The sequence below is a fragment of the Phyllopteryx taeniolatus genome, chromosome 14, assembly GCF_024500385.1.
Source record: "Phyllopteryx taeniolatus isolate TA_2022b chromosome 14, UOR_Ptae_1.2, whole genome shotgun sequence".
Taxonomy (NCBI): Eukaryota; Metazoa; Chordata; class Actinopteri; order Syngnathiformes; family Syngnathidae; genus Phyllopteryx; species Phyllopteryx taeniolatus.
This window is the reverse complement of record NC_084515.1, coordinates 18,697,878-18,719,331: the sequence shown is the minus strand read 5'-3', so window position 1 is coordinate 18,719,331 and position 21,454 is coordinate 18,697,878. Positions and strand designations below refer to the sequence as shown.

At 44.3% G+C, this 21,454-nt stretch overlaps 2 protein-coding genes across 8 annotated transcripts in view; one reads left to right on the top strand and one right to left on the bottom strand.

Annotated features, from left to right (window-relative positions):
* Window positions 1–15,081, top strand: part of dpp6b (dipeptidyl-peptidase 6b) — an 87,993-nt gene extending 72,912 nt beyond the window's left edge. For 5 of the 7 annotated variants that reach the window (XM_061797253.1, XM_061797256.1, XM_061797252.1 and 2 more), the window contains 20 exons: window positions 10–62; window positions 801–882; window positions 4,496–4,616; window positions 6,263–6,417; window positions 6,626–6,723; window positions 6,805–6,931; window positions 7,787–7,825; window positions 7,911–8,018; window positions 8,103–8,194; window positions 8,272–8,319; window positions 8,415–8,527; window positions 9,615–9,863; window positions 9,971–10,040; window positions 10,488–10,682; window positions 10,768–10,822; window positions 10,903–11,005; window positions 11,484–11,539; window positions 11,639–11,711; window positions 11,804–11,877; window positions 12,511–15,081. In XM_061797253.1, the coding sequence (XP_061653237.1) occupies window positions 10–62; window positions 801–882; window positions 4,496–4,616; window positions 6,263–6,417; window positions 6,626–6,723; window positions 6,805–6,931; window positions 7,787–7,825; window positions 7,911–8,018; window positions 8,103–8,194; window positions 8,272–8,319; window positions 8,415–8,527; window positions 9,615–9,863; window positions 9,971–10,040; window positions 10,488–10,682; window positions 10,768–10,822; window positions 10,903–11,005; window positions 11,484–11,539; window positions 11,639–11,711; window positions 11,804–11,877; window positions 12,511–12,657 (2,058 nt within the window). In that variant the 3' untranslated portion in view covers window positions 12,658–15,081. Of the gene's footprint in view, window positions 1–9; window positions 63–800; window positions 883–4,495; window positions 4,617–6,262; window positions 6,418–6,625; window positions 6,724–6,804; window positions 6,932–7,786; window positions 7,826–7,910; window positions 8,019–8,102; window positions 8,195–8,271; window positions 8,320–8,414; window positions 8,528–9,614; window positions 9,864–9,970; window positions 10,041–10,487; window positions 10,683–10,767; window positions 10,823–10,902; window positions 11,006–11,483; window positions 11,540–11,638; window positions 11,712–11,803; window positions 11,878–12,510 lie in introns of those variants that run through there. The other 2 variants (XM_061797254.1, XR_009791755.1) reach the window with 2 other exon arrangements.
* A 1,772-nt stretch (window positions 15,082–16,853) lies between these two features.
* Window positions 16,854–21,454, bottom strand: part of arhgap21b (Rho GTPase activating protein 21b) — a 33,492-nt gene continuing 28,891 nt past the window's right edge. The window contains 2 exon segments of the mRNA XM_061796975.1: window positions 16,854–19,509; window positions 19,606–19,637. Of these exon segments, the coding sequence (XP_061652959.1) occupies window positions 17,995–19,509; window positions 19,606–19,637 (1,547 nt within the window). The 3' untranslated portion in view covers window positions 16,854–17,994.

Sequence of the window (21,454 nt, the reverse complement as noted above, 5' to 3'; positions counted from 1 at the left end):
TCTGAGCAGATCTATCAGCACTCCTATGTGGCCAAGTACATCATTTACAGCCTTGTAACACAGTAAGACTTTTTGAAATGTTATTTTAAAAATGATATACTGGTCCTCACGCACACGTCTGACCTGACAGCGTCTGTGTCATCCCCATCATTTAAAATATCGTGAGGTGTGTTTTGCTGCTGCCCCCCCCCCCCGCCCCCCTCCTCTTACAGCTTTGATTTGCAATTTAATTTTAAGTCTTCAAGCCTGAGAAGTTAATTACGTATCAGACAGAAATTGCCTTCTTAAAAAGTTCCCTAAAAAGATGACTTGAGACCTTATTCAAATTATTTTCGGGCGTTATTTAAAGACAACCCATGCATTAAGGACACAGCATTTGCATCTTAATAATTATGTTGCAGCATGTTGAATTCCTCAAAAAATGTTTTAATTAAATGTGATTTTTTTTATTTTTTTTTAAATAGTCGTTATATTCTCTTGGGAGTTTCAATAACGACACCGAGCTGTTGTGTCAAATCGGATCAGTTGAAATTCAGTACTGGGTCGTTGTCAGTCCATTCATGTTTTCAGCAAGTTATCTTCAAACGTGTGAAACACGCCTCTGAATTCACTTTACGGGGTCTTTAGGGGGTCTAATAATGCTTTGTATGCTGAATTCAGCTTGGCCCTCAGTTAGCTTCCCAACTCGTTGTGACCTTCGCCGTGACACAAAAAAAAAAATCTCCTGGTGTGTTGTCGCAAAGCGCAACTACACCGGGCATCCAAGTGCACACGTTTGTCATGTTGTTTGTCCCCCGCAGGGAAACTTGGCCCTTGAACCCTCCTGAGGTCCACGAAGCTGTGCTGCAGTTTGCTGGGTGGGGACCCAAAGGCCAACAGATGGTAAGGACACGCACACACACGCACACGTGCAACCACACCGTCCTGCAGGTCCAAAAGCCAAATTCTGATTTGATGCGTGTATCCGATGTTTATTCATTTATTTGATTTCTTTTTCATTCACGTCACGGAGCACATTAAACGAATCCGCCGATGCCCAAATTGCCAAAACAGCAAATATTAAACATAGCGCTTAGCTGGGCTGACTCTTTCCCGGATTGGTCGAAATGAAGGTCATCTTCCCATTGCTCTACTGGCTGCCGTCTGCAATTGTTTTGAAATGAAATGATGAACACAACTCTAATGTTCATTTTCAATTCTTTCCCTATATATACATTTAAAGCAGGTGTTTATTTGTGCTCTTTGACGGGGTATATCTGATCTTTGTGTTTATGCTCAAGTCGTATTGGCAGATATCTGATAGTTATTTGGAAGAGGCCCGATACCTGATTCAGGTGTTTTTCTTTTCTTTTTAATGCTGCCATGACACACATCCCAATACTTGCGAACAAAACATCGGAATTGTGTCATTCGAACCAACCTGAATATAGCAGAGCAGGTGAACTTTAACATGCATTTCACCCTCTGGACTGAAGGGGGCGCACAGGTGATGGTGAGCGCCAGCATGGCAGATGGCTTCTTGGTGGCAGAGCTGATTATTTGGATTGTTGCCACGGGAACCAAAACACATGGCCCAGGCTGATGTGTGTGTGTGTGTGTGTGTGGGTGTGTGTGCGTGTGAGAGAGAATGTCAGTGTGTGTATCATCAAACACTTCGGGCACAGATTTTTATTTAGTTCTGTCCGAGCAGATAAATTGAACTAGTGTGCTCAATGACTTTGTTTTGTTTGCATGCGTTTGGCATTTGGTTGCACTCATTGATATGCCGGGTCAGCAGGATCAGGATCATTGCCGCTTTGTTTAGCTTTCTTCCCGCAGCTTTTAAACCGAAGAATTGAACAACAGAGGTTTTGTTATTTGTCGCTTCCCGCGTAGTTGTGAAGGATCGGCGACTTTTGAATCTCCGTGGTGAATACGAATCGAGAGCGGCACACGTGCATATTTGTGAAGTCACGTGGCCAGAAGCGAACTCAATCATGCTAAAAACTCGTAGATTCAATATTATAATTTCAGATGAAAAGCCGTTTAAGCATTTATTCCATAGCCTTGATGTCCATCTTAATTAAGGTTCCTGTACTAGTACACACTTTATCCTCGCGAGAAGGACAATTACGCGCAGTAGTAGAATGATGACACACCAGTAAAACGGAACGTCTCTCACTACTAGTGCCACTTTTGGCGTACTAGTATGCAGTTAAACCTTACTAGTAAACTACTGTGCTGCACTAGTAACACAACTAGGCTCAACTAATATGCATGTGTCACACACTAGTAGCACTAAAACTAATGACATGTAGTTGTTCTACTAGTCTGCCATTGTTGTCCTACTAGTGTGCAGAAATGTCCTACAACAATGGAAACATGTTTTACTTTTTAAAACACACTTGCTCTCTTAGGGCCAAATTCTCCTGTTCGTATCTGTTTTTTGGGGGGTTTTTTTTGCATTATTTTTTTCACCTGTAGTACGCGCATTATCCCGTCCAGACACGCCCACCGTTGCATAACCTGGGAATTTGTGCGCTACCACCAAAAACGCGGAACTCACTGAAGTCTGAGGCTGGCTGTAAATCATGGAGCGTGGAGTTTTCCTGAGACTTGAAAATTGGCACCGAAATCCACTTGAAAATTATAGTCCACATTAAATATGAAAATACCTTACATAGCGGATGTGCCGTCGCCAGTGGGACGTCTGCACCACTCCGTCTAACATATTAGACTTTGAAGGAGAGCATGTGTTTTTTGTTTTTTTTAATTATGTATGAAATAAATGCCATTAAAGTAACTTCATCAGAATACTGTGCTACAAGCCCAGTCGCTCAGGACGGCATTCTCAGGGGGATATCGAGGATATCTAATAAATGCCCAATCGGCTTTCCATAACGGCATGAAATTAATATTGTCAGATTGTTTCCGTTCTCAGCCACGTCTGTACAAGCACCGCACTAGCGCAACATGTCCTGGCAGGCCCTTTAATATTTAACACTGCTAAAGTAGATGATCAGGGGTCGCTTCGGCCATGACCGTTAGTTGACCGTGCACCTGCCATGAAGCTATTAGTATTTTAAACTACAATTGTTAAGCTTGTGGACCATTGGCAGGAATTTAAATTAGCTACAGTAAGACACATACTGTTGCTTTAGTGATATAAAATGATGTTCCTACCTCCTTCTAAATGTTTTTTTTTTTTTTTTTTTTTACTTGGTACATGCTGAATCATAAGTATTTTATTAAAAGGCTGCAAGAGAACTTTGTGAGCTGAAACTTCCCCGATGCACATCATGTTAAAGGTGACGCCAGGAAAAATGAGACGTTGCGCTCTTGTCTATTGTCTCTTATCCGACTTGTTCCCCCCCCGTTTGTATTCCACCTTCTTTCCGAACAAAATGATTTGGCCTTACATCCATCAGAGATGGAAGCATTAATCACGGCGCGCACATCAGCGTGTAAATGTGTGCGTGTGTGTGAAGTCAAGCATCAGATGTACAGAGATGAAGATGCCCATATTAAAGCACAAGCAATTACTCCGCTGTGACAGAGCAATCAGCGGGTTGCACGCACACACACACACACACACACACACGCACGCGCACACACACACAGGTGTTATATTGATGTACAAGAAGAGAGACAATGATGAGAAAGATGAAAATGAATGCAAATTAAAGTAATGCTTGGAAAAATAGTCGCCAACACTTCGACAACTTCATTTGTGCCTCGGCGGGATTGCGGTTGCTGCTTTTCGCCCTCCCTCGTCTGTTTGCTCATGAAATCACATTTAGTTGCCTTTTAGCATAATTGCCAATTCGAAGAGTTTCTTTCGCCATTTGGCAAAATTCGATTGTACTCTTAACACCACATGAAGCACATTAAAGCGACAACATGTTATCTCGCATTGATGGAACACTTGCTTGTACAAAAAGTAGTTGCAATTGTTTTTCCCACTTTCGTCAAAGCAACAGATGAACACAAGTTACAAGTAGGTCAAACATCTGCCGTTGTAGGGAGGTGGTAGGAAGTGTTTTCAAGTGCGTAGATGATGACGTCACGGCGCCACAATTCACGCTTTACATGATGAAAATTGAATTCTGATCGGTTTGGCAAAAGAATTTTCCACCGCTGCGAAACCGAACGAAATTCATGTGACTTCACCTGTCGTTGTGTTGCTGTTGCACGTATCGGACGGAATTAAAAATAAGCGGTCAAACTGCCGCTTACACGGCATGCAAAGAATTCGGCCTCTAAATAACAACTGTATCTTAAAGTAATGACTTCAAAAAATAATTAGGCAGGTATAATAACTTGGAAAAAGTAAAATAGCATCCGAGGCAACTGTAGGTCACCTGTTTGGAAATTGGTGGGTCCTCGTGTTCTCTCACGCCATACGACAGTGCCAATCAAAAGTGAATATTCATATCTTTGCCAAAGATGAATACTTGTACTGTGTTTGGTGCAGGTTTATGATTAGGTTGCCCATTCTGCTTGCATCTGGGTCCAGATCTTCATATTTGAGAACAACATCTACTACAGAGCAACAGTAGAGAGTCGCACCATCCGCCTGGTTTCCACCGGAAAAGAGGGTGTGGTCTTCAATGGCCTGGCTGATTGGCTCTATGAAGGTACTACTGCATTAAAAAAGAAAGACATTGTAGATGTTTAAAAGTTCCTCCAGTCGCCGTTGACACGAACCGTTGAGTTAGCCGCTAACTAGCGCACTTTTAACGAGTCTACCGGTGAAGAGATCTGTGACGTCACAAATCAGAAAACACGGTCGAACGACATGACATGACTCATCATTACCCATCTTGCTCATGTCGAATTATATGTGCATGTATTTTGAAATCATTTTATTTCCTTGAATGTTTTCTTCTGACTTCAACACGGCTTTGTCCGTTTTGAGCACCCCCGCTGTCATTTACGATGAAGCTTCCAGGTTCATTCAACCAGTCAATGGCGACTTATTTTCTCAGAAATGCTGTTATTAATTCAGGATTCATTCCCACGGGGGCTTTAATAATAATCACTGTTATGAATGTGTAATGCCATTACAAAATGCCAGTTACGATCTGTAATTTTGGTGAACTGCCGCGGGGGTCGGCTCTAATCGTGTCCTTATTAATGAGATTATTTCTTTTTTTTTTTTTTTTTTTTTTTGTGGCCGCCAGAAAGCCAAATGAAAGACGTAATCCATTTTCATTACCGTGCAAAGATTTGTTTTGTGGCGTTCAAAAGCCCATAAAGATCATTTTACACACGTTTTATGGCTTACAAATGTTGATGTGGGACGAGCAACAGGCTGTTTCCATAAAGCTATTGCGCCCCCTGCTGGATTAAAAACGTGGTGGCAGGATTTGGGGGGAGTAATGTCAATGGATTATTATTTTGAAGAACAAAAAATGTAGAGCCACAATTTTTGTCAAGCAGTAATCTTTATTTAATTGCTGTAATATGAGGAATAATTTTGCCTTTTTGACGTACTGTAACAGCGGATTAATCACTTGGATCAAGGCATCACTTAACCTTATTTTATTGTTTTTTTTCTTCATTATTATTATCTTCTATGCATATTAGAGTGTATATTTGAAAGCCTTTATTTAGTTTATATAATTACATTTTCGATTTGTTCTTTCACATTTCACGTTACATTTTATATTTTCATATGTTAGATTTATGTTGGCGGCACGGCGGTCGACTGCCTCACAGTTCTGGGGACCGGGGTTCAGGGTTCAATCCCGCGTTCCTCCCACATCCCCAAAACATGCGTGGTAGGTTGATTGACGACTCTAAATTGCCCGTAGGTGTGAATGTGAGTGCCAATGGTTGTTTGTTTCTATGTGCCCTGCGATTGGCTGGCGACCGGTTCAGGGTGTGCCCCGCCTCTCGCCCCAAGATGGCCGGGATGGGCTCCAGCAGCCCGCGACCCGCGTGAGGAGAAGCGCTAAAGAAAATGGATGGATAGATTTCTTTCTTTTGATTTGTTTGATCTTTTTTTCCCATCACAGGCAGGACCATTTTGTCAATGTATTTCAATGATGCTTTTTCCAGACAACCTCTTGCACCCAAACATCATTCAAAATGCGTAAATTATTATTGTCAGTGCCCACTTCAAAAATGTTCGCATCTAAATGAGATCTAGCGAATAGAAAACAGGAAAAATACGTGACGTAGCATTTTCAATTTCCCTTAATTGGCCCACATTCATTTGGAAGCAGTTGCTCTGACTTTTGGTCTTTGGAGCGCGTTCGATTTCCTGCTTTTTGCCCAGAGGAGATCCTGCAGAGCTACAAGGCCCACTGGTGGTCTCCCGATGGCCTGCGTCTTGCCTACATGACCATCAACGACACGCTGGTGCCAAAGATGGAAGTCCCGTTCTTCACAGGAACGCCATATCCCAACACTTTGGAATACCACTACCCAAAGGTAACTCACTACAATTGAGGGGGGCGGGGAGATTTTCAGTTGCACATGATGACAATGTGGTAAACTGACGTAATTATCCCCTCTTTCCCCCCGTGTGCTCTAACATGCGGATGTTGTTGTTTCACACTGGAGCCAGTAGCACGGTTGGCTTTTGGTGTCACGGCCGAAACCCAAACTGACATATCTGCTTTCCTTTGGGCCTCTGCAGGCCGGGGAGGCAAACCCTGCCGTGCACCTGTCGGTGGCGAGCCTCAACGGTCCTCTGCACACTGTGGTCATGAAGAAACCCGATGACCCCCGAATCGGGTGAGAGCCCGTCCGGAGGTGTCGTTAATCTGCTTAAGAATCTGCGAGTTCACTGTCCCTGGTCTTTGCTGGCTTTTCCAGGAAGGAATATTACATCACAATGGTGAAATGGGCCACCAGCACCAAACTGGCTGTCAACTGGCTGAACAGAGCGCAGAACAACTCCATCTTGACTCTGTGTGAGGCGACGACAGGCGTCTGCGTCAAGGTGCAACGTCCGGCAAAATGCATTCATTGTTCGAATTCCCAGAGGTGGCAAAATCCTCATTGGTTCTCCCTGGTTCACGATCCTCCCTGTTGCTTTTTTTTCACCTTATAAGTCCCCAAGATGGCGACTCGTCAATCGAGACCAAAGTTATCTTGACCTCTCTGTTTATGTCTCCACCAGTATAAGTAATAGATACATACTAGTTACAAACTAGTTTATGGAAACCAAGGAGCTCCTGTAGACCTATGTGCTGTAAAAACTCAAGACTCATGCAAAATGAAAAATTAAAAAGACTTGCTGCCGCTCCCATGTGGCCAAAATCGGCATTGCATGTTTAATCCCTCTGTTAGCTTTAAATCCTTATCAAGTCGAACCCCCGAAACTTAAACTTCCGGAAAATGATTAGAAATATATATTTTTATATTTAAGTGTTTGTAGGCCAATGTAGTTTTCTTACACTTTCTAAGTTAAAAAGAGCTTTGAAAATGAAGCATGTACAAACAAATAGTATAGTATAAATAAGCGAAGTGAATATGGAACACAGTTGAAGTTATGCTGTTGACCCCCCAACGCCCCCCCCCCCCCCCCCCCCCCCCGCCCCACAACACGCTCTCTACAAATGAATCACTGCCCAAGTATAGTTCAGTTGTATTTCACTTTGTAGTCCAATAATTGCCTTACATTTTCAAGAACTGAAAACTGGTACTTGGTCTACAAAGTTGGAGAAGCACTGCTCTAAATTGTACATGAGTGTGAATGTGAGTGGAAATGGGGGGGGAAAAAAAAGTTAGACATTTCCTTGATGCAATTTTGTGTCTGGGAAAGGCTTCCATAATCTTCTCATGTCACTTTCAGAAACATGAAGACGAGAGCACAAGCTGGCTGCACAGACAGGTAGGTGAGAAGCGTCACGCGCACACGTTGACACCTGAACGAGTCTACGCAGCGGAGAGACGCGTGATTTTCTTCCGCTGTGCAGAACGAAGCACCGCTTTTTTCCCACGACGGACACAAGTTCTTTTTCATCCGAGCGATTCCTCAGGGTGGGAGAGGGAAGTTCTTCCACATTTCTATGTCCACCTCCACGGTACGGCACGGCACGGCACGGCACGATTGAGGGCAAATGTGTTTGGCCTCCGAGCTTCCGTGTTGACCCCTGTGTTCGTCTCAGCCTAACACGAGCACGGACATTCTTCAGTCGCTGACCTCGGGAGACTGGGACGTCACCGACATCCTGGCCTACAACCACCAGAGGAACCTCATGTCAGTTTGTTGGCATCCGAGCGCGCGCCTTTGCACCGTCAGACGACTGGCGCTCACTTTTCCGGCTTCTTTTGCAGATACTTCCTGAGCACGGAGGACGACCCCAAGCGGAGACACTTGTACAGGTAGGAGCGTCCCGGGCGCCCCCTACACGCTGACGCCCGTGTTCGTGCCCTTCCTGAATGTAGCCGAGTCACGTGCCCGCAATGGCGTTTTACAGCACGGACACGATTCCTCCGTTCAACCGCTGCTGCCTGTCCTGCCAGTTCAAGTGCGGCTATGTGGACGTGTCGTTCAGTCACAACATGCGCTACTTCCTACTCAGCTGTAAAGGTCAGCCACCTCCGAGCCTTTGATTTCTTTTGGATTTTTTTTTTTAAAACAACCGAAGCAATCGCCCCAATTCGCAGTTGGCTATTCACAAATTCACCTTACTTTTCTGGAGAACCTATCCCCAGCTATTTGCGGTTTTTATGTTCCGTCTATAAGGCAAGGCAAATATATTTATAGCACCCATTTCATACACAAGGTAACGCATGTGCTTTATAGGATAAAACACATTTTCAAACAAACGGGGGAAAAAAAATTGAAGTACAGAAAAGTGAAAGACCGCTTAAAAGCATTTTAAACACAAAGAGAGTACAATTACTAAAAACATGCAAAAAAGATCATTTTAGAGATGGAAAATGCTCAAATTTACGCATGAGAAAAAAGAAACATTTTTTAACACGGACTTCAAAACATGAGTGGCTTGACAGAGAATCTTTGACAGTTTCAAGTGACTAGCAGTGCGATAGTCTGGGACAATGTCGATTGTGCAAATGTTGCAGATGCTAGTCTGGCACGAGTGGCCAGTATTGGTCAACAACAGATATGCAAATAGTGCAGCGTGGCGAGACGGCCACCGTGAGAGCAACATTTTCACGGCTTACAAAGGAAAGCAACATACTTGCGCACTTTCGGTGCATTTGATCAAAATCCAATCAATAAGCCATTTGAAGTCATGTGACTTATGGCTCTTTTCTATCCCTTTTGAACGATTGTTGTTGAGGATTTATTCCATTTTCATTCAGGGTTTTTTTGCGGGTTAAATAAAATGATTCTTTTTTTTTTGTCGTCGTGTTTTTCTTATCAACATGTTCGCTAAAACAAAATGTAAGACGTTTGAAATGATATAAGTACTTTAGGATCTTAGTTTGTGGTTTATTTACAGTTTAAACAATTAATCAAGTAAATTATGGGAAAAATGAGGCCTGTGTGGTTAAGAATAAATCATCTTAATATCTTATTTCAATATTTAATAATATATTGTGTAATAAGTAAATATTACAGTGTGTAAAATACATGAAATAATGTATGCATTATGAAGTTATGATGATGTTTATGATTAAAATAAGACTTTTTTTTTTTTCCTTCACAGGGCCTGACATTCCCAGTGTGGCCGTCTACAGAACAGAGGACAAACAGAGTAAGTGCGACGTTTCATATTTGCGAGAAGAGAACTTAACTCGTGCGCAGACTGTCACGCGCCGGCGGCGGCGTGCGTGTGTGTGTGTGTGTTTATCTGCAGAGCTGCTGGACGTGGAGACGAACAAGAGAGTCAACACGACGTACAACAACCTGCAGATGCCCAGAGTGGAGTACCAGACCATCAGCATCGATGACTACAGTAGGCGTTTGTGTGTAATTGACAAATACCAGACTGCGTGAGTGTAAAAGGCCATTAACTGTTGTGTGTGTGCGTGCGTGTGTGTGTGTGTGTGTGTGCGCGCGCAGCCCTCATCATGCAGATTCTGAAGCCGGCTGGGTTTGTAGACGCAGCCCATTACCCCTTACTGCTGCTCGTGTAAGTACGACCCAATACAAATCGCTTTACTTTGTCCTCCCCAGTTTGGGTCGGAGGACTGGAACGTTCGGATCCCGCCCCCGCCCCCGCCCCCGCCCCCCACGCACACAAAATCAACTGATAACTCAATGAACCCCTTAAGTGTGGTACACGTGTACCCGTTTGTAACAGATACAGCATCTCTTGTCAGACAAGCGTACAAAGAAGTGAACCATTGAAACACTGAACGCTCACTTCACGCGACTTCCAATGTATGGTTTTCGTCTCACTTCTTTGCTGAAGCTGCGGCTTCTTTTGGAATAAGTTTTAAGAGGGGGGAAAGCCACAAAAAGAAAGAGCAAAACTCACAAGGTCGATCGTTTAACGCCCCTTAGCTAGTTTTCCAAGCGAGGCTACTTGAGGCGCAAATGCGGCTTAAGCCGGACTCTGTCTTCTTCCCAAACAAAGTGACGGGACGCCCGGCGGCCAGATGGTGACCGAGCGCTTCCAGGTGGACTGGGCCACCATCCTGGTGAGCAGCTTCAGCACCGTCGTCATCCGCTTCGACGGCCACGGCAGCGGCTTCCGGGGCACCAACCTCCTCCACAAAGTGCACGGGAGGTTGGGGAAGCTGGAGGAGAGGGACCAGCTGGAGGCGCTCAGGTGCCACTTTTGGGATTTGCATTTGTTTTGTTCCGCTGCAGCAAAACTGCAGTTTGTTGACGTGCGCTGCGTCGTTCGTTACCAGGTTCATAACCAAAGAGCCTTACGTCGACAAGAATCGGATGGGAGTGTACGGAAAGGTGATGCTCCGCGCGATCCTGCGGGTCTTTCTCAATCTTCAAATCCATGTTAGCTTTCTGAATGGGATGTTGTTGTGCAGGCTTACGGAGGATATTTAGCCACACTGCTGCTGAGCTCGGACGAGTTCGCTCAGCTGAAATGCGGAACTGCGGTCTCGCCCGTCACCGATTTCGAGCTTTACGGTATAACTTTATTTTATTTGTGTAACCGCGCGAGACTCACCGAGATTGCCGATGTCTTACGAGACGATAAGAAAATCAAATTGCACGTCCCGATTTCATTATGAAACCATCTCGTCAACTTCCCTGCAAGTCGACAAGTACAGTATATTTATAAATTAAGTTATTAAAGAGACAATGTATTGTTATATACTGTACAAAAGCAATTGCTAAAGTTATTGAATTACATTTGAATAATATATGGAGGCAAATCAATTTAGAAAATGTACAAGCAGATTAACTTCCCTGGTTTATATAGAAATTCAATTGCTGATGTCGTTATAACTAAAATCTCAGCAAATCTACTGTAAAAAAAATCAAAGAAAAAATACAAGCTATTTTGATATTCCTTTTTGTACGTTATGCAAATCAAAATCAATAAAAGCAAATCATACAGTAAAATACTTTGATGACGTCCCTTTGTCTCTTTTCTGAACCGCAGCGTCGGCATTTTCAGAACGATACCTGGGCTTAAAGACTGATTCCAAAGTATACACGGTATTAATCACGTTCATGTCTCACGTTTTCAAATCGTACATCAATCAGGAGCATATTTCTCACCGCGAGCATTTTTTGTGTCCCCCCCCCCCCCCCCAGATGTCCAATTTAGCTCACAGAGTCGGTCAGTTGGTGCAGAAGCAGTACTTGATCATCCACCCCACAGCAGACGGTATCTAATAACGTTTTTCACTGCTCGATAAAGACGATCGGCTGCGTTTTTTTTTTTTTTACTGTGTCGTTGTATTCTCTCTGTGTCTGTAGAGAAAGTTCACTTTCAGCACACGGCCAAGTTTATCAACCATTTAATCAGCAAGAAGGCCAATTACACTCTTCAGGTGAGATGTGTGTGTGTGTGTGTGTGTGTGTGTCGTGCTTAGTGATTATATTATTATTATTATTATTACCTGTTTTGAATAAGACATAAGTAATGTATGTATATATTCATGATTTTGGGTTCAGGTGTGTATGGTTGGTGCACATATGTATGCATAAGCATATTTGTGTGAGTATATATATATATATATATATATATATATATATATATATATATGTGTGTGTAGCAGGGTTAGAGTTGATAGAAACGATGTGTTGTACTGATGTGATATTATTTGTGTTATTTGTAACTTGGAGAGAAAGATTCCAAGGGTACGGCAATTACAAGCTGCGTTTCAGCCTTAACCTTTTTTCGCTGCGCTATTTGTTCTTTTTGGTGCGTGTGTTGTTGATTGTTTAACTTACGATTTATGATGTCGGCCAGGATAAATAGCATTCAGTCATATCATTCATTCGCAGATGGATAGTTCCATATTTTTGAAAGGCATTTTTTTATTTTTTGGGGGGTGCAAAGCTAGCAGGTGTGAGTTAAATTGAATCAGTGACTCAGTTTGGTTGAAATATAATTTTCTAAAAAAAAAAACCCAAAAAAAACCGCCTTGCGTATAATGATCGAGTTGTCTCCTTGTTATCAGATCTACCCAGACGAGGGCCACTTCCTGCACAGCGAGGACACCCAGAAGCACCTGAGCCGCTCGTTGGTCAATTTCTTCGGGGAGTGTTTCCGGCTACCCGAAGTGCCGAAGGACGTGCGGCGGGAAGCGGACGAGGACGACAGCTAGACCCGCACCTCCTCCCGTGGATCGATCGCCCCGCCCCGTCCGAGCCCACCCCCACCGAGCCCCTGGCACAATACGCAACATGTAACAAAATCAAGTGACCCGACTCGGAAGTGCCGAACCCGCACGTTGCGACGGGCCTCGGCTTCCGCCCCCGCTGCCCCGCGCCCCCCCCTCACCTTGTGCTGGCTGCTGCCCCCCCAGAGGGAACGTGAACAGATGTCCTAACCCCTTTCAAAGAATCGGCCGTGTTGTCCGATGGGAAATCCTGGAAAACGGAAGAGGGGACATTGACAACCTACAGCCCGGAAAATACACTCACCAGACAGTTTATTAGGTACAATCTAATGCACTCCAAAACACAAGCTGTATTATTTTTACATAGCTTATAATGCTCAAGTTTTGATAGCTTTCATAGTAGGACTGCAACTAACGATTTTTTTAATTCCAATTTTAATAATCAATAGATGAATTCGGTGAGTTCGGTGGAGCTCGCTGTGACTGTCGAGCACACGTAAACAAAAATTGCCATCACGTCGCTCAAAAAAGTCAAGGTAAATACTTTGAAAAGTTATTCTTTACCAACTGTCAATCAAAACTCAGCCTTATTATCTTTGTCGATGTTGCACAATTTTGGATCGAGCTGCTGTTTTGGACGCCATGAGGTGAGCGCAGCGCGCGCGTACCTAATCTCGTGGTCGCGGAGTGTAACGTAAAAGTCAAATTAGGATATTCGATAGATAGGATAGGACCAGATACGTGGTGTGTTTGCCACAATTTAGCGCGAGACGGAGCAGTAAAACAGAACTGAGGTGGGGCCTCCAGGAAACCAGCACTTTTCAGCACAAAATATCGCCCCCTATCGACATGGAGACTGAACTGCTAGTTCCCGGTGACGGTCGCCTTGCCAACGCGTTAACTGGTTGTTGTGTTCACAAGTACAATACTCTCTGTTTGGTGTTTTCCCACCCTATACAGTAAGTGCCGTTTGTCTTTTGTACAAAGGAGTATTAGGGAGACACTGAGAAGAAGAGAGAAAAAAAAATACACTTAAGATTTAAGTCCTAATCTTACAAAGGTAAAGTTATCTATTGATAAAAAAAGAGTTTCTATTTTGGAGAATTTGTTGTATTTTCACAAAAATATATAGTATCTCAAAAACAAATTTCTTTCTCAAAAATTTACAACTTTTTCTCATTAAAAAATACTTTAATCTGGCAAACAAACAAACCATTCTTGAATACACACTTTTTATGTGCAAATTTTTTTCACTTGGAATTATGATTTTTTTCCCCTCTCTAAAACATACAACTTCATTTGTCATACAAATTGTGTTTGTTTTAAGTTTCGGCTTGTCCCATCACAGGTTACTTCAACTTTGTTCTCCTAAAGTTAGGACTTGTTTCTCAAAAATATCGGATTTTACTGTGGTAAAATTACAACTTTAATCTAAAAAAAAAAATGTGTCTTTTCATCTTGAAAATACTTTCTCGTAAAGTTGCAACTAAATCTAAAAAAATGTATCGCTGGCGTTGCGCGGAATCCTCATATCTTCAAAAGCAACACTTTTCAGGGAACCAAATAATAAAAAATAAAAAAATACATTAAAAAACGGCACGTTTGTTGAACCGTTAACACTGTATTGTCAAACAGAGCGATTTATAGAAACAAGTAAATCTACGAAATTTAGACATGGGAGGTTTCAGACCGAAGCATTAAAAAACATTACGTTAGTCTCATTAAATTAGAACGCTTTTTTCATAAAATTATGAATTTGATCTCGATAATATACAACCTTTATGTAAAAAAAAATAAATATATGCACTTTACCTACACACACATATATATATATATATGCCAGGACGACTGGCAACCCTAACGACGATAAGCAGTATATAGAAAAAGGACAGGCAGATTTTCAGGTTGGCCTAATACTCCTTGGTACTTTTGCGTGGCTGCGTCCGTTTGACAAATCAAAGGCACAATGTTGTAGTTCATCAAACGTGTACAAATATTCAATCGCGTCCACTCTTTGGGTTCTTTTTAGTCACCGTGCCTTAAAAAGTGGGCGGACGTTCAATATTAGAAGCCCACTTGACGATGGAAGTGAGGGAATATGACTTCTTTTTCTGTTTGTGAGCAAGAAAAACATTTTACTGATAAATTTGACAGTTTCGTGGAAGATATTATACTGGTTTGGAAATGTAGATTTACAATCAGCAGATGATCTGGGGAGTTCTCCATGTTGAAGTCTCATTATGTTGTGAATTATTTTTGTGTGCTAAATGGCGAAAACTCTTTACCAGTCGAATTAGTTAGCGTCAGTGGTTTGTAGTCAGCTGATGACGTACAAAGTGTATAAAATAAGACAATGTTTGAGTCTTTATGTTGTATGTGCAACTTGTACATAAAGCATTTTGAACCGTAGCTTTTTGGTGTCTTTGTTATTTTTTCTTTGTCTGGAAAGGGTCAGGGTTCCCCCACATTTGCAATTTAAAAATTCTGTACTTTGTCCAGACCCAAACCTCCAGACTGCTCGGTTAAAAAAAAAAAAATTGTGACATTTGATTAAATAGATGTGTATCATTCTGATTCTTTATGTTGCACTATTTGGCCAAATAATTTCCAGAAGATTCTAGCGAGGTAATGCAGCTCGTGCAAATAAAGAGAAATCCCAGTTGACAGGACGACTTTGCAGCATATGACTCACAAGTGCCGCCTCCCCTAAATCAGTTCACACAAAGTAGGCAATAAACCTAACACACTAACCCCGTTTTGAAACCCTGACCCCTGTTAATTCCACATAACATATCCTGTCTATATTATCTGTGTGCCGGTTGTCCTCTGTTGGTCTTTTCTGCATCAAATTGTCGCAGGGTCCCATCCAAAACATCAACGGTGACGTTTTTGTTTTTGATCGCCTATTTTGTTGTTTTCTTGGCGTTGATTTCAAGCTGACGGAGTTCACTCTTCAACTACTTGAGACGTTCGAAGGCTGTTATGTAATGACATTTTCTGAGCCAATCAGAATCGCCTATTCACCAATACCATGGTGTCGTACTTTGCGCTCTCACACGAACATCGTAGCCGCGCTAACAAGCGCCTTAAAAAAACGGATCGATCTCTATGTAAATATAATTTTTAGATATTCATCATAAAATAAAGAGATGTTGTAACATTCTTGGATATTTTTCCGTATAATAGTTTCTATTTTACATTCTCTTCCAGTCTTGGAAATTTGTGAAAGTTCCATACTTGCGTAGGAACCCTGAAGGGTGCGCCCAACTTTTGTTACGGAACGTCAGCACCCTCTAGCGGACGGATACGGCACCGCTGGCAAAATAACAAATAAGAACATCACGGAAGAGATGCTGCCGTTTTTTGCGGTTGACTACAACAGCTCAACAGGTTACTGTCGGCTGTCGTCAATGACAACGAGAGCACAAGTAGCTCCAGTACCCACAGCGGGACATGCCCAGTTAGTATCCGGCTCGTTTCCTTATTCTGCACCAATCACACATCACGCTCGCACGCAAGTCACGCAACACAGCGCCTTCAGGGACCCGCGGGATTCAGAAGAAGCAACATTATGACGTCGAGAGATCGACATGTCCTCAACTGGTTAACGTTCAATTTACTCGTAACTTTTCCTACCAAAATCATCCAGTCCGTTACAAATTAGAATACTATGTCATCATGAAATTCAATACAATGAATTCCAAAAATGCAGTTTTAGGAGACGATGTAATAATCATTTACCACACAATGAGAAACATCTACCACCCTCAGGTTCATTTAAATAAATTACAATAACGTTGAAAAGTTAATTTAATGGGGTAGTGTTTCATGTTTTAGGCTATTCTAATGGCTATAGCTTACAGCTAGTTAAAACCTCAGATACACCCCAAAATTAGAACGCAGTATTACAGTAAATGAAATACAAATACATGATTACTTGAACAGACCATGGGTCAGGCAGCAGGTGGTCCCAAAAGTAACCCACGGGCCTGTTCTAAAAATAGCTCACTTTTGATGGGACACTGTGATTTCCTAGGAAGTGATCATTCGAAAATGGAAACAAACCAAATGACGTGGGCGTTTCACTTTTTGAATTACATAACTACTGTAATAAACCTTTCCATGATATTCTAATTTATTTGGGCACTGCTGTTGTATGAATAAAAACAACACAAGACATGTCATCGCCATTGACAAAATGTATTTCCAGTGTTTCCGGAGTCTGTGCACTCCTCTCCCAATCATGCGGAACGCAGCATTTGCATGGTTTGCGCTTCCTCGTACGCTGTACCATCATCATCATCCCACAATGACTGTACGGAAACCTGCGACGTAGGATGGAAATGCGAAGTAAAGCAGCTAAAACGTGGCATCCGTATGTACATTTAAGTTACGTATTTTACAGTGAATATTTAAAATTCAAGTTGTTAAAGAAAAAAATTAAAACCAACTGTGGAAACAAAGTAGAAAATGTGTTAAGACCAGAGTGGAATGCCTCAGGAATGGAAGATCGGCATTATTCTTAGAGAACCTGTAGAACGACAGTCAACAATGGAAAAGGTCATTCACAGTACTGTATAACAAGACAATATGGCACCCTTAACATTTCATTGTCAGGCACTTCCTAAGTTTTTTTTTTTTTTTTTTGTCAATTTCATTACCCATTTTCTGCTCCCAACTTTTTGTTCCATTTTGTTCACTGCTCTTTCGAACCACGAAGAAGTGTATTATTTAACGTGTGCATACTGTAAGTCCACTGTCTTCTGGTCAGCGTTGTACCTTTGGAAAAGCCTCTTTGACACAGCAAAGAGCTCGTCAGCAGTCCTTGCGCACGTCGTACCGAAAATGTGATTCAAGTACACACAGAGCACGTACGTACATTTTAGCACGAACACAAGCGTCTCAAGCTTTTAGTCGGCGTTACGGTGAGCACATCTGTCTGTACATTCTTCATTTGGTTACTGGTTCACATATACTATCACTTTTATTTGCACAAAAATAACTCATCTGCAAAAACTATAAATCTATACCTTTTCTAATCTTTCTTAAAATCTACTCCTTCATTCATGTGTCACTGTGCTTGGCAAGTCTTCAGTGTGGCAGATATTTGCGTAAGGAGGGAGGAAGTCCTGCGCCTGGTCCGTCCCCACATCGGTTATCATTAAAAAAATAGATGTATAAACCGTATTTGTTCCATGCCTTAAACACAAGGTCCACAGCTATTGTCTCACACGCACTTCACATGACAATACGTTACGCGTACAACATGCTCATTCACCAACATCACACAGACTTGAACGACCAAAGCACACACAAACAGACTCACAGGTACTGATAGAAGCGCGAGTGGACCACCTGGGAACTCGCCAGTTTGTGCGGGTGCGCCGTGGCCGACAAGCTCAGACTCTTAGCCTGCGGCGCGCCGCCGTTCAAAGCCTCGGCCTCGCGATGCGAGAGTTCCGAGGAGCTGTGAGGACCGCTGCCTACGCACAGCGCCCCCTGCTGCTCAGCCAGGTCCAGGCTCACCTCGGGATTGCTGGCGCGATGGCGTTCGCGTGCGATCCAGTCGCCAATGGAGAAGTCCTGGGAGCTGCATTTGGGTCTCAGGCGGTCCACGGCCGACAGCTCAGAGCGGGAGCCCGAGCAGAGGGCCTGATGCGGCCAGTCGCCCAGAACCGCCAGCTCGGCAAAGTCCCTCTGCCCGCCCATGGTGTGTCTGCGCCGGATGTTGTTCTTCTTACTGCGGCCCTCGACGCTCCGCTGGCTGCCCACGCCGAACATGTCGTCCACTGACACGCGCAGACGCACTTTCAGCCGGTCTGTGATCTTCAGTTTCCACGCCGGCTCCGCCTTATCCAGCTCGCCGCGGGACGACGAGCTGATGCTGCCGGTGGAGCGACCCTTGCCTGAAACCAGCGACAGTCTGTTGGAATCTTTGTCGGCGCGAGGGCCATCCAGCGAGGACTCGCTGTCGGTCTTCTGTCGAGCGGCTTTCTTTCTGGAGAGCGTGTCGCAGTCGATGAGCCTGTGGGAGGCCAACGGTCGCGGGGCCTCCTGCGGGTCTCGGCGGTCGGCCGACGCCGCGGCGAAGACGGAAATGTCGCTTTCGCTGTCTGTCTCGGCGGGCCGGCCCTCGCTGAAGAGCTCGCTCCGCTCGTCGTCGGCGTCGTCGTCCCCTCCCCTGCTCTCCGCCACGGAGCGCACTTCCGGACTCAGGGTGTTGAGCTCGCCGCCGGTCATGAAGGTCATGGATGACGTGGTGGAGTAGTCGGAGGTGATGGAGCACACTTCGGCTGCTGGCCCGCCGGCGCCCGCATCCTGTCCCAGGGGCGCCGTCCTGCAGCGTCTGGTTCTTGGTGCGGAGGCCCGGGAGCTGGTGCTGTTCATTGTACCGAGGTCGGACACCGTGTCGTCGTAGTTGGAGGGCGGGTCCGACAGCGAGGCCTGGTGTGCGACCGCTGCCGCCGGGTGGCTGTTGAAGCTCGGGGAGGGGGAGGGTGACGCGAACGGAGAACCGGCGAGACGTGAGGAGGCTCTGAGTTCGGGAGGCACCTCGGTCTCGTCGGCTTTGTCGAGCTGTTCCTCAGAGGTGTTCCTCGGCTGCTCTGTCTCACTGGTGCCCTCCTCCCTCTCCTCCTCCTCAGTGCGACTCGCTGGAGACCAAGGAGGCTGCTGCTGGCTCTCTCCCAGGATCTCCTTCCTGGGGAAAGCGTCCAGGTCGTCATCCGAACTGCTGGGCTGCGCTTTGTCTTTGGACTTCTTGCGCTTGCGGCTGACGAAAAAGGAAGAGCGCAGCATCTCTTTGCTACACTGATCCTTCCCAGACCCCCAGAGGCTCTGTGGAAAAGAAAACAAACAAACCACACCATCAAGTGATTGAACCAGGGCGAGAATTAACAACTTGCGAGAAAGACAACAAAAAGAGGACATCACCTTTGATTTGGAGGAGTCACTACATGCTGAATCTGCATCAACAAGGAGAGAATCATTAGTAGTCTGCCACCAGTGGGCTTGCGAAAGCCAGTCAATTAGATAAAGACAAGCAAGAAAAAAAAAAGGAGCAGATTGATGGCTTGCTGATATCATCACTGACAGACATGAGCATTAAGGAGCGCAGCTGGATGGAAGCAAGATGACTCACTTGACAAGGACAAGTAACCACACTAAGTAAGCGGTTTGTGGGCACGAGGAAGAGGAGGGGGCAGAAAACCAAGCCTGAAATGACAGAGAAGCGCAGAGAGAGACGGAGAGAAGGGGGAGAGATGAAGCCCCCGGCGGTTCAAACAAAGACGGACACAAGCGGCTCATGCTCGGGTAACGGTGGAGGCAGCGACGGCACATCACGGACACAAACGTCAGTCAGGGAGCATCACGTTTTGCCATCGACCAGCTGGAGGCATTTCCCCCTACTCAAAAGGTGGCACAGAGCGGCGGGCGTGATGCGCTTGCATTGACTTAAGGCCTGAGCTGAACAGATCAGTGAGTGTGCGTCACTGGCAACCCTTCACATTACATCTGTGTCCAAACGACACGACTTCCTGTTCTCTTCCTTTAACATGCACCCTGTTATTTCCAAACAAAACAAAAAACAGACTTCTACAGTATTTTGGCGAGCAAAGCGCAACCCCCCCAAGAGCTAAGTTCTGAACTTGGAATGATTTTTTTCACCCAATAACTCATCTTCTCTGGGTCCTGCGAAAAAGGCAAATATTCTGTTAACATTCTGATTTGCTTATTTTGTGGCGTCTCTGCGTAAAAGAGGCTCAAGCGACTGTCCCAAGATTACGAATAGATACTAAGGAATTTCTAGAGCAAAATGAATCTCTAATGTAAGTGACCTTTTGATCATTTCATATTTTTACGTCAACAAGGGTGCATTGATCTGCATGACCATTATCTTTCATTCACTTGGGCAACTCGTCTCTTGTATACCTCAGTAGTTCGAGGGCCATCAGAGAGGTGAAAAGGGAACTGTCTATCGCAGCCAAGTATAGAGATCAGTTTCTGGTTGTGACTTGAGTCAAGTTCCTTTACAGAGCTCCTCAAATGGATCTCGCGCCCCTGAAAACGTTCTTGGGTGGGATCGATGGTCTATTTACAGTTCAGACAAAGTCAAGCGTTCTAGTGTGCATCAAAGGATGAGCATGTGTCAGGCTGTTGCTGATCTAATAACAAAATATAAAAACAAAAGACAATGAAAAAGCACCAAGCCAGACCACAACATTCACAAAATGACCTCCCGCTTGGGGTCCCATCCACAAATACGATGGTATCAACAAGCTGCAATTAATTCAGTATGTGTTTGTTTGTTTGTGATTGCATGTGTGCCTGAAAGTATCCAGCTCAGTCCCAGCACTATGCCCCCACTCCCCCCAGACATCATGACAGATTATGCCACATGACCGGAGCGAACCTGAAGTTGACCGTACCATGCTACTTGTCCTTGCGATCAGCTTTAGAGACAAGAGACAGCAAAAGGGCTTTGAGAGAACGTAGGGCAGCATTGCGCTGTATCCCCTCAATGCAGGGTATTTGCTTTGAATGTGAGACGTGCACACCACAAGGAAAATGACAAACATCGACTTCTCTTTCTTTCTTTTTTCTCTCTTTTCCTCCTTTTCGCCCCCAATTTAAAAGAGCTGCGGGTTTCTGCAGACTAGGCAGCTACACTGGGCACAACACTCGTCCTTCTTCCTACAGTCCCAGCTGTCCACCACTGACAAAACAGAGTCCATCAGTGACATCATCGAGTGATAGACGCCGCCCACTTGGCCTGTGTCAA